Source organism: Hevea brasiliensis, chromosome 9, assembly GCF_030052815.1.
Source record: "Hevea brasiliensis isolate MT/VB/25A 57/8 chromosome 9, ASM3005281v1, whole genome shotgun sequence".
Classification (NCBI taxonomy): Eukaryota; Viridiplantae; Streptophyta; class Magnoliopsida; order Malpighiales; family Euphorbiaceae; genus Hevea; species Hevea brasiliensis.
Window position 1 is genome coordinate 781,811 of NC_079501.1, and position 10,185 is coordinate 791,995.

At 32.8% G+C, this 10,185-nt stretch overlaps 1 protein-coding gene and 1 pseudogene across 5 annotated transcripts; one reads left to right on the top strand and one right to left on the bottom strand.

The window, feature by feature from the left end:
• Positions 1–1,828: 1,828 nt before the first annotated feature.
• LOC110650955 (COP9 signalosome complex subunit 7) lies at positions 1,829–6,794 on the top strand. 5 transcript variants are annotated; one of them, XM_021806122.2, is made up of 9 exons: positions 1,829–2,216; positions 2,373–2,448; positions 3,618–3,706; positions 4,189–4,278; positions 4,585–4,629; positions 4,730–4,800; positions 5,332–5,470; positions 6,009–6,097; positions 6,355–6,794. In XM_021806122.2, the coding sequence occupies exons 1-9, from the start codon at positions 2,058–2,060 to the stop codon at positions 6,374–6,376; spliced, it is 780 nt and encodes a 259-aa protein (XP_021661814.1). In that variant the 5' UTR covers positions 1,829–2,057; the 3' UTR covers positions 6,377–6,794. The 5 variants fall into 5 exon arrangements, with proteins under 5 accessions (XP_021661814.1, XP_058008264.1, XP_021661813.1 ...); XM_058152281.1 differs by having other exon boundaries at positions 1,837–2,216; positions 5,332–5,474; positions 5,944–6,097; XM_021806121.2 differs by having other exon boundaries at positions 1,837–2,216; positions 5,944–6,097.
• Positions 6,795–7,611: 817 nt separating this feature from the next.
• Positions 7,612–9,812, bottom strand: LOC110650956 (ethylene-responsive transcription factor 13-like; annotated as a pseudogene).
• Positions 9,813–10,185: the final 373 nt, after the last annotated feature.

The following is a 10,185-nucleotide window of genomic DNA, read 5'->3' on the forward strand; positions in this document are numbered from 1 at the left end:
CTTATCAATGGAGGAAGAAATATGAGAGAGAGAGAGGTAAGAGAGAAGTGGACGGCAACCCAAAGAAGAAGATGAAAATTTTAATTTTTTTTTTATTTGTCCCTTTATGTAGTAATTATCCCATAATTTCAAAAATATAATTTATAAATTTTTATTACACCATGCTTATCTAATGGTGATGTCATAATTCACATTTTCCCATTCTTTTCTTTTTCCTTTCCTACATTAAGCTCTCCACTTTTAATCCATTTTTTATAATTTTAATTTCCCACATTTTATTGAACATTTAGGCCAAAAGTCACCTGAATTGATCAAATTACCCCTTACCGGTTTGATCCATTTTTCCAATAGCATTAAATTGTTTCAGGAACTCTAGTTCAATTATTTGAGTTAGTTCTCAATTCTTTTCTGTGATTTTCATAATACCATTAGTTTCGCAATAATTCTTAGGCCTGAGGTATCATAAGGTCTCACTCGAAAATAGTGCAGCGACTGAACTCGCAGTCACTTCCCAGTTTGATCACTCATCTCTGTGGCATCGGCTTATTTAACCCATTATGCCTTATTTTCTTAATTTCTATTTTACCTTTATGTAATTGTTATTAATTTTCATTCATGGCTTTTCTAGGTGACTTAAATATATTTTTATACATTCCAACTGTACGGACAGACACTGATCATCGGAATAGTGTAATGTACGAAACTAATAAATATAGGGGTGTTACATTTAGAACCTTTATTATTTTAGTGTAATTAATTAGTTGGTTTTTATATTTTAAAAAGCATATTAATTAATCTTTATAATTTAATCCCACTAACTATTTAATAATTTTAGTAAATTTTTTATATTAAAACTATATGATCCTCTCACTTTTTATTTATCTTTTTTTATGTATTCTTTCCCTGTGTATGCACACTCTTCTTCTCTTTTCCCATTTCTATTATTCATCTTTCAATAGAAAACTATACAAATTATTTAAATTATTTACACAAAAAGATTAATCGGTTCTCATATATTTCTAATTTATAAAGAAAATAATTCAAAAAAGTTGTTTTCTAATAGAGAAAATATAAAAATAATGCATATAAAATTGAAAAAAAATACTTAAACAATAAAAAAAAATGAATATTCATGTTTCATCTCAATACATTAAAATTTACATTGTTTATCTAGTAATATTTATTTTTTAAAATATATTAACAAATTAATTAATTTTATTAAAATATAAAGACTAAATAATAGTATTATTTAAAATATAAGATCTAAATAATTAATTTTATTAAAATAAAAAAATTAAATAATAATTTTATTATTATTAACTAACATAAAATTTAACAAAAGTTAACAAATTTAATGAAAATAAAATATAAAAATAAGATCATAAATTTTTAAAATATAAATCAAATTATTAATTTTATTAAAATATAAAAATTAAATAATAATTTTTGCTAAATCAAATCTCATTCATGACTTTATTTTGCGCAACTTAGGTACTGATTTTCAAATGTACTGGGCATCGATGTTATGTAAAAAAATTATATTTTATCAATAATTACAAAAATAATAAATATTAAAAAATACATAATTAAAAATATCAAATTTAAATCTTCTTTTATATTTAAAAGAATAGAAAAAACTAAATTTTATTTTATAATCATTCAACTATTACTCTATTAATTAAATAAAAAACACTTCGGCATAATAATAATAATAATAATAATAATAACAATAATAATTTTCTTTTTTTTTTTCTGAAATATAACCTGAAAGAAAAAAAAAATACATAACACATCCACGTCATAAAATGGCTACAGAAAGTGTAAACCAGGCGTTTGATCGGGCAACCTCCTACTTCTTCTGCCGTCAAATTGCAAAGCGACAAATTTCACAGGAAATACCTAAGCCCTAAACCTTTGCGCTCTAAAATTGGCACAATCCCTTTCTAAATTACTACTTTCAAGTTTCAAGTCCCTTTCTCTTCGTCTGTCTCAATGTCCTGAGTTCTTAATTCCCATTGAATTTGTTTAGGGCTTGTGCAGTTTGTGTGTTTCTGAAGATGGACATCGAGCAAAAACAGGCAGAACTAATCGATCACTTCGTCAAGAAAGCATCGGCTCTTAAAGGCACGATCCTTGACCCCGTTATTATTGAGGCCACTTCTCACCCGTCCCTCTTCGCGTTCTCTGAGATTCTCGCAGTACCCAGCGTCGTTGAGGTCAGAATCGTAGCCAGTTCCGCTTATCTTGTAATTTCATTTGATTTCTTACTATCGATATTATGGGAGAAATTATTTGTTTTGTGAGTTTCAATGTAACAAAAAATTATTTTCAGACATTTTTTTTTCCTGGTATTGACAAATGGATTCTTGCAGCTTGGAGGAACTGAAAATTCCGGGTACCTTGATGTGCTTCGGTTGTTTGCACATGGCACATGGACTGATTATAAGAGTAAGCTTACAGGCGTCTGTTTCTCAATGGCGTTTTATTTTATTTTATTTTTTTCCTTCTATATGGGTTTCACGTTGCTTTATAGTTGTGGATATGCATTAGGTTGTTTTTGACGGGGGAAAAGTTTCGCATTCCGTGAATGGACTTGATTATAGGATATTGATATCTAAAGCTTTTGCTTTGCCTTAATTCTCAAAGAAAACTCATGCTAGATGCGCTTTTTTCTTTGTTCATGTGACAATATTGTTGAGCTGTTAAACAGTTACAAGATTATTACGCTGGAAGTGGGTCTCGTGATTGCACCTAGTTAATCTAGGGTTTTTTTTTTAATTTTTTTATCGCTGACAGTAATGAGTAGGACAAAAGCCAATTTCTTCATAGGAAGCTGGATTTTGAATTTTGAGCATAACAAGTGACCCTTCTGGATTCATGGGCATGTCTTAGATTATGTTCTTGATGTTCAGATTGGTACACATTGGCAGTAAATTTGTCACTTCTACAGTGGCTTGTGGCTTTCTTTTTCAGTCACAGGCGACTCCATACTTCTTTGCCTCTTCTGTTATCCTGAATTAATCTGGAAAGTCTGCTGATGCTAGGTGCAAGAATGGGTGATTGGCATGAAAATGTGTTTCTGAAATGTGTAGTATGCAGTGTAGCTTGCCTGAATCTTATGTTCTGAATGAGATGCTTCAGACTTCACATCATTATTGTTGGAATGTTTGTATGTTTGAGAGAACATAATTTTTAGATAGTCATAACTTAATTTGGGTGGGGTTTCTATTCTTTATTTGTGCTTACAAAGGACCAAATTTAAGTCAAAAGGCATTTGGAGCAAGTATAAGAGAAGGGTGGGGATTGCTTCATTGGAAGGAAAATGAAACAAGAAAGAAGAGGAGGGGGTGGGTGGGTGTTGGAGGATTGCTTATTGGAAGGAAAATGAAACAAGAAATAAGCGGGAGATATCCTTCCGAAGAAGGAAATCTATAAAAGAAATATGTGGTGAAGAGTTAGCGGCATTGATATGTAGGTACCCAATTTGTCTTGTTGCTAGGGGACTATTTGTTTATTCAGTTGGATTACTGAACAATAAATTCCTTACTCTTGATCCTTGTTTTACTTTCTTTTGATACATTATAATGAAGTGGGAAACTAAACCTATCTCTTCACAGATAATGCTGGTTGTCTTCCTGAACTGATTCCTGATCAAGTCCTCAAGCTTAAACAACTTACTGTGCTTACACTTGCTGAAACAAACAAGGTATCTTTCTATGGATTCTGAGCCCTTTCCACGTTACTAGCAAATAATTATGTATATCTGAGTATTTGATTTATCTGCAGTCTGATGATCATGGAACCTGTCCCCTAGAACTTAATGACAAACTCATTTATTTAAAGCAGAAAAGGAAAGTCTAGTCAAATTATGGTCCAATTTTGAAAATTAATGGGTAATACTTGGAGTCAAAGCATGATCTTGGCTGTCACATCAAATCATGAACATGTATGTGATTAAATAGTGGCACCTATATGTCATGGTTAATCAGTGGATTATATTCTTTGACTGGAGTATCTTGATGAACATTGATATTTTTGGCTATTATGTGCATTTCTGCATTCCAATTTGAATTTTGGATATTATATGATTATCTGTCACATTCAGACATTCTTCACTTAGATTCATGAATTCATGATAACTTAATTGACCTGTCCCCTGAGCTTGTTCTGATCTTATTACTTCTCCAGGTTCTACCCTATGATCAACTAATGCAAGAGCTAGATGTCACAAATGTTCGTGAACTTGAGGATTTTCTTATCAATGAGTGCATGTATGCGGTATGTTTTTTTCGTCTGGATTTCATTCTTGCCCCTTTCATGATAGCACACTTTTTTCAATTATTACTTTTATTTTCCTAAAAAGGTTATCAATTGTGCAAGTGAAGTAGATAAAAGTTGAATTTATTAGCAACCTTTTTATCCAGAAAGCTATTTTGGAATTTAATTTTCACTTGCTTTCATCATTTTCATTGGGAAGGGTTGGTGTTAAGATTAGAATTTCTTTAATTATACTGGTTAATTGAGAAACAATATTGAAGAAGATACTGATTGTTGCATTTTATTTTCCCACTCCTGTTATTTTAGGGGATAGTGAGAGGAAAGTTGGATCAGCTACGAAGGTGCTTTGAGGTCTGGAATTTTGTGATCACAATGCTGCTTCTGTTTCATCGCCCTTCCTTGTCTCCTATTTGAGCATATTGAAATATTTCTGGTATTTTGTAATATACAGGTTCAATTTGCAGCTGGGAGGGATCTGAGACCTGGACAACTTGGGAATATGTTACAAACACTATCAAACTGGTAAGATCTCTGTTTCAAGTGGTATTGTCATAATTTTTTCTTACCTTAGTGTATTTTTATCCCTAGTTGCAAACAACAGCTTATTATAAATTGAGGAGAGGAAAATCCTGTTTTATCTATATCTATAACCACAATTCTGTCTATAGAAACCATAATGCTCATATGATGCCAAACAATGCCATAATTATGTGTTGAATTTCTTGGATTTTCAAGTATTGGGGCTAACTATATTTTGTCTCTTCTGCAATTGTTAGTTTTTTTATTTTTTATTTATTTTTATATAAAACCAAGCAGGTGGATTCAAGTTAATTGGTAGTTACTCATGATCTAGTATTTTTATAGTATTCTGTTTTGTAGATCTTATGTGCTATTAGTAAAACTTGCCTTCTAGTCTCCTAGCTGTTTTATCTTGTTCTCGTTGTTGTTGTTGTTGTTGTTGTTGTTGTTATTATTATTATTATACTGAAGAATTGCTGTTAATTCTTTAGGTGTCAGCATTATCTTTCTAACTTTATACCAATGGATGTCTAGGTTGGCTACATCGGAGAATCTACTTGTATCGATTCAAGAGAAGATAAAATGGGCTGATACTATGAGTGAATTGGACAAGAAGCACCGAAAGGATGTGGAAGATAGGGTTGAAGATGTAAAGAAGTCCCTCTCCCTCAAGGTCAGTTGATTCCAGTTTTATATTTCTAGTTCAATTTATTTGACAACAAATTAATTTAGTGGGTTATTCCATGCACATATTTTTTCTTTGGTGTGGGGAGATGAGTGTTGGGGGCAGGGCTTGTGACAGGCACAGAGAGAGAGAGAGACCCCTCCCCCTACCCCTCCACCCCTCTTCTCTCCCTTTCTCTCTCCCTCTCTCTCTTTCTTGGGGATGTGGTAAATCTGCATGCTGGCAAGTTTGGCTGGAAGAATTAAACGGCATCTCATTTTTAATTGTCTTTATTTATGATTTATTAGATTATCACTGCTTGCTTGTTTCAAAATTTTCCTTGAAAAGATGCCAATGGACCAATGCAAAACTACATTGAACTAATATAGGTTTGCTTGCTTTTGATGGATGATATTCTTGAGTTGGGCAGTTTGGATCTTATGATATCCATAATGTTAGTAGATAATAGACTTTATATTCAGTTTCTGGGATATGTCGGTCGATGTGTCTTACTTACGTTGTGGCAGAAGTTACACACTGTAAGCAGGCCGACATTGACTTCAGAGGGCACGAGGAGATCTACTCTGAGCCTGGTGGAGTGATGGACTATGAGGAAGACCGAAGCCGACCCAAAAGGTATTATGATGCAACTCATTTCCTCCTTAAGGTTAAATGCATTGTCAACTTGTTGACCTCAGATTGTTCTATACTTTTATTTGTTTGAATTTCTGGTAGATAGAGTTAGTAAATGTTCTACAAAGGGACTATGGTGTTGTAGTTACTTGTCTGGATAATTATTGACACTGTTATCATTTTAATGTTTGACTGGTGAAAAGTTTTTTCTTTTTTATATAATTTTTGACTGGTGAGTAGTGACTTTGGAAAATTTGCAGGAGGCGGCATCCAATATCTTGAAGGTATAGATAGATCAGGAAACTCATTGGATACATTCCAGATTTTCATTCATAGCATTCCAGCAACAGATGATTTCTGCTTTTAGGGACGATGATACTTCCTCTGACAGCGAAGTTTTCATTGTCAATTTGGATTGATATTTCAAAACTGTTACCATGTTCTTGAACTTACTGTTATTCATATTGATCTAGAAAGGATGGAACCAGGTTTGGTGGTGCGGCTGAAAATTTAACGGGTCAGAATCTGAATTTTATGTTTTTCTATAATCCTTTTTGATGCTTGCCCTTCAATTGGCCACAAAAATAGCTGCATATAATGTATTATAGCTGCTTCAAACAATGGGAAACAAGGAAAATATTTTCCTGGAAAATGTCTTCCGCAGGCTTTAGTAGTTGAGAATTTTATCTGATGAGTGGTATCTTTTGTCTCAAATGCAGTTAGCTGAAATCTGCAGATCTCTGAAATTCAGTAATATATTTATTTAACAGCATTAATTATGGCATCATGAAGAATGCACTTTGTATTAGTTTTTTTCCTTTGTTCTTGAATCAATGGTGATGAGTTGGAAATTGTAACTCATAAATTTGAGTTGCAAGCTTGGGCTTGTCCTCTAGGAATATGGGGCAATACCTTGAATGCTTTAGCCAGAATAGGCCTATATTCCAAGTGAGGGAATCTATATTTGGATATGCAAATTATTAATAAATTATAAATTTTAAATAAAGAATTTTCAGAGTAAATTTGAAATAATATTTATAAATCCATTTGAGATGCTCTTCATATCTACAAGTGTAATATATATTTATATTTTAATTAATTAAATAAAATATAAATTTTATTAAATTCAGATTTCATATTTCATATTCCTCCCTGCATAAGGTCGAGGAAATCAGATTTATTTCCAACGCTATTTTTTTTTTTTGGGAAAATGTAAGGGAAATAAAATAAACATAAAGCTTAATAAGAAGCAACTCTCTGAAAAACCACCTCTTTAATTAATTCACCCACGAATTAGTCTCACAATAAATATGTCAAAACTAGACCTATCAATCGCTGTCCTACAACTTCTACATGCAATTAAAGATCGAGTCATCAATTTATAGCTCAACTCTAAGAATCCATTCAAAATGAACGAATACAGAGTCAAACATTCTATTTCCGCAATAACAAAACAGAAATGAAGATCCTACGTAAGTTTCAACAAATTACAAATAAAATCGCCTAACATACTCTAATCAACGTTTGCCTTAACCAATTATATCTTACTCTATCGGCTTGCTCATTTTATTTTGTAACGCTGCGGTGGGATCCAGTGACTGTCGCTTGGGGCTCACTCTTACAGGAGGTCGATAATCACTCGAGCCGATGAGGTGAGGGAAATTAAGCTTAGCTTTTGAGCCGCGCAGCTTAAAAGCTGCTTGGTCGTAAGCTAGAGCCGCATCCTCAGCTGTCTCGTAAGTTCCAAGCCAAACCCTAGCGCCATTCTTCTTTGGGTCTCTTATCTCTGCTGCATACTTCCCCCACACTTCCCCCACAGCCTTCTCCTCACACCCTTATATTGCCATGCTTTGGACTGAGCGTTATTTGTCACGACTCAACCTATGGGTCAGACTGGCAATAGGACCTGGGCTGGCATAAAGCCCCCGAGACCCATAGTAAGTCTTACTGTTCTCAAACCCATGATCAGGCTCATAATTTAGGCCTAATATGCATATAAATTAATTTAAATTAAACTGTTATAATTTTATTTTGGGCTAACTTAACCCAATAATTATCAAAAACTAAAATTAGGAGAGTTTAGCTTAACACTTATATATTATTTACAAACTATTTAAATCTCATAAAAATTTTCATTTGTTAATACAAAAACTTAAATTCATGCAGTTCCTGACAGGATTAATGCTACTATTAGTACATGCAGAATTTTAAATTATAAATTTAGATAATAATAATGCAGTTAAATAATTTTTTTCATAACCTGTAAGGAAAGGAATAGGTTATTCTGAAAAATGTCTCCTCCTGTAGCCTGGAAAAATATGGTGAACAGCAGTGAACGTTCGACTTAGAGAGTAAAACACCAATTTTAACTACAATTTTTATAGTTATCTAAAACTAATGCACCTAAGTAATCGAATGCAACACTATCAAAATTTTCATACACATTACATCATAACAGCAAAAAGACAATTTGGAGCACTTATATACCCAGCACTGTTCAAACAGTACATATATGGGAGCTGATCCCAACGAGTGTCTCTCAAGCCGTGTCTAACCGTCCTGTCCATATCCAATACCATACCACATGCACGCCAACGCACGCACACTGCTCCAAATTACTACAAATAACATCCATGGCAATTCATCAATTAAGAATGCATTATAAAATGTACCTAGTGTTTAACTACATAGATACATATTTATAAGTGATGCATGAGCATGCTTGAACATATACTAATATTGAAATTATAATTAAAATTAATATTTTACTCACAGTATACCAGAGACGACGGTAGAGGTTGGGTAAAGAAAGATGGTTGACCCTGATCATCTACGTAATTTTATTGTGAATTTATTAGTGTCAATTCAGATAAAAATAAATTTAAAGAGGCAATCCTAATTTATGCCGAAAATTCGACAGAATTTTCCCTATACTTAGGATCTACCCAACCTACAAAAAGATTTAAATAACACTTCTAAATTCTCAATTTCCACAATCACATTTCATCAATATTATATGGCTCCTCCTGAGCCCTCCAAATCAGACAATAGTCATAAACTTGAAAAATTACATTTTAGTCTCTATAACTAATATTTTATAAAAATCCACTCAAACAAGTGCTAAAAATTCTAAAATTTTACTTCACGAGTTCCACTGCCACACGAAAAAAGTCATATATATATATATATATATATTTTTTTTTTTTTTTTGAGTTGTTACATTATTCTTGCGCGCCACCACAACGTTTGGACTAGTGACCAGAACCTCTGGACTAGCGTCCGCATCACGATCCTTCGGATTGATGGCCGTTGAATCAAATTGATTTATTGTACTCCATCCATTGTTCCCCTGATCGGGTAGAGCACTGAAAATGCTCATGTCAGTTGAATCGTTTACCTCGAAGGTGAAATTAGTGCCGGTATCAGCGAAGAGGAAATCACTAGAAAAGCCATATTCTTGCCATAAATTAACCGGTGGTGGGATACTCGTTAGGGTTTTGAAATTATCATAGTCAAGAAGATACTGTTGAATCGACTCCAAGAGAGTCAAATCATCAACCTCTGAGGTATTTTCACTCCACATTTGCTTGATGATATTGTATGATTTTTGGCTTGTGGATTGTGGTTGCTTAATGATAATTATATATACATTTCAAAATCCCCAACTGTGTGTTCTTTCCATGAAATTGCATTCCTGAGGAGTGATCGAGTACCTCATTTCACGTGGGTTTTACGATATGTTTATTATTTATTAATTAATTTCTCGATGAGTCATGGGTTGATGCTCGTGTTGGGTTCATCGGGGCTCCATGTGTCGACATATATATATATATATAGAAATAAACAGTTCTTCCTTCCTAGGATGTCACTTGATCAAATTAAATATCAGATGATTATGTAATTCATTTATCTATACTGTGCACGACTGACATGAGTTTATGGTACTTAATTTCTTAATTCAAGTGAAATATATAATATATGTTAGAAGAGAATCGATATATATTTTTTTTAATTTATTTTTTCTTGATTCAATTAATTAAAGAGTTATACAGGTAATTATATGTATATGTATTCCTTTGCATAAAGAAAAG

Bases quoted from the DNA above. Each gene is read 5' to 3' on its own strand.
- LOC110650955 (XM_058152281.1), top strand. From the start codon at position 2,058: ATGGACATCGAGCAAAAACAGGCAGAACTAATCGATCACTTCGTCAAG. The intron at 2,449-3,617 runs GTAAGCTTACAG...ATCTCTTCACAG, and splicing joins CACATGGACTGATTATAAGA to ATAATGCTGGTTGTCTTCCT. The intron at 4,630-4,729 runs GTCTGGAATTTT...TGTAATATACAG, and splicing joins AGCTACGAAGGTGCTTTGAG to GTTCAATTTGCAGCTGGGAG.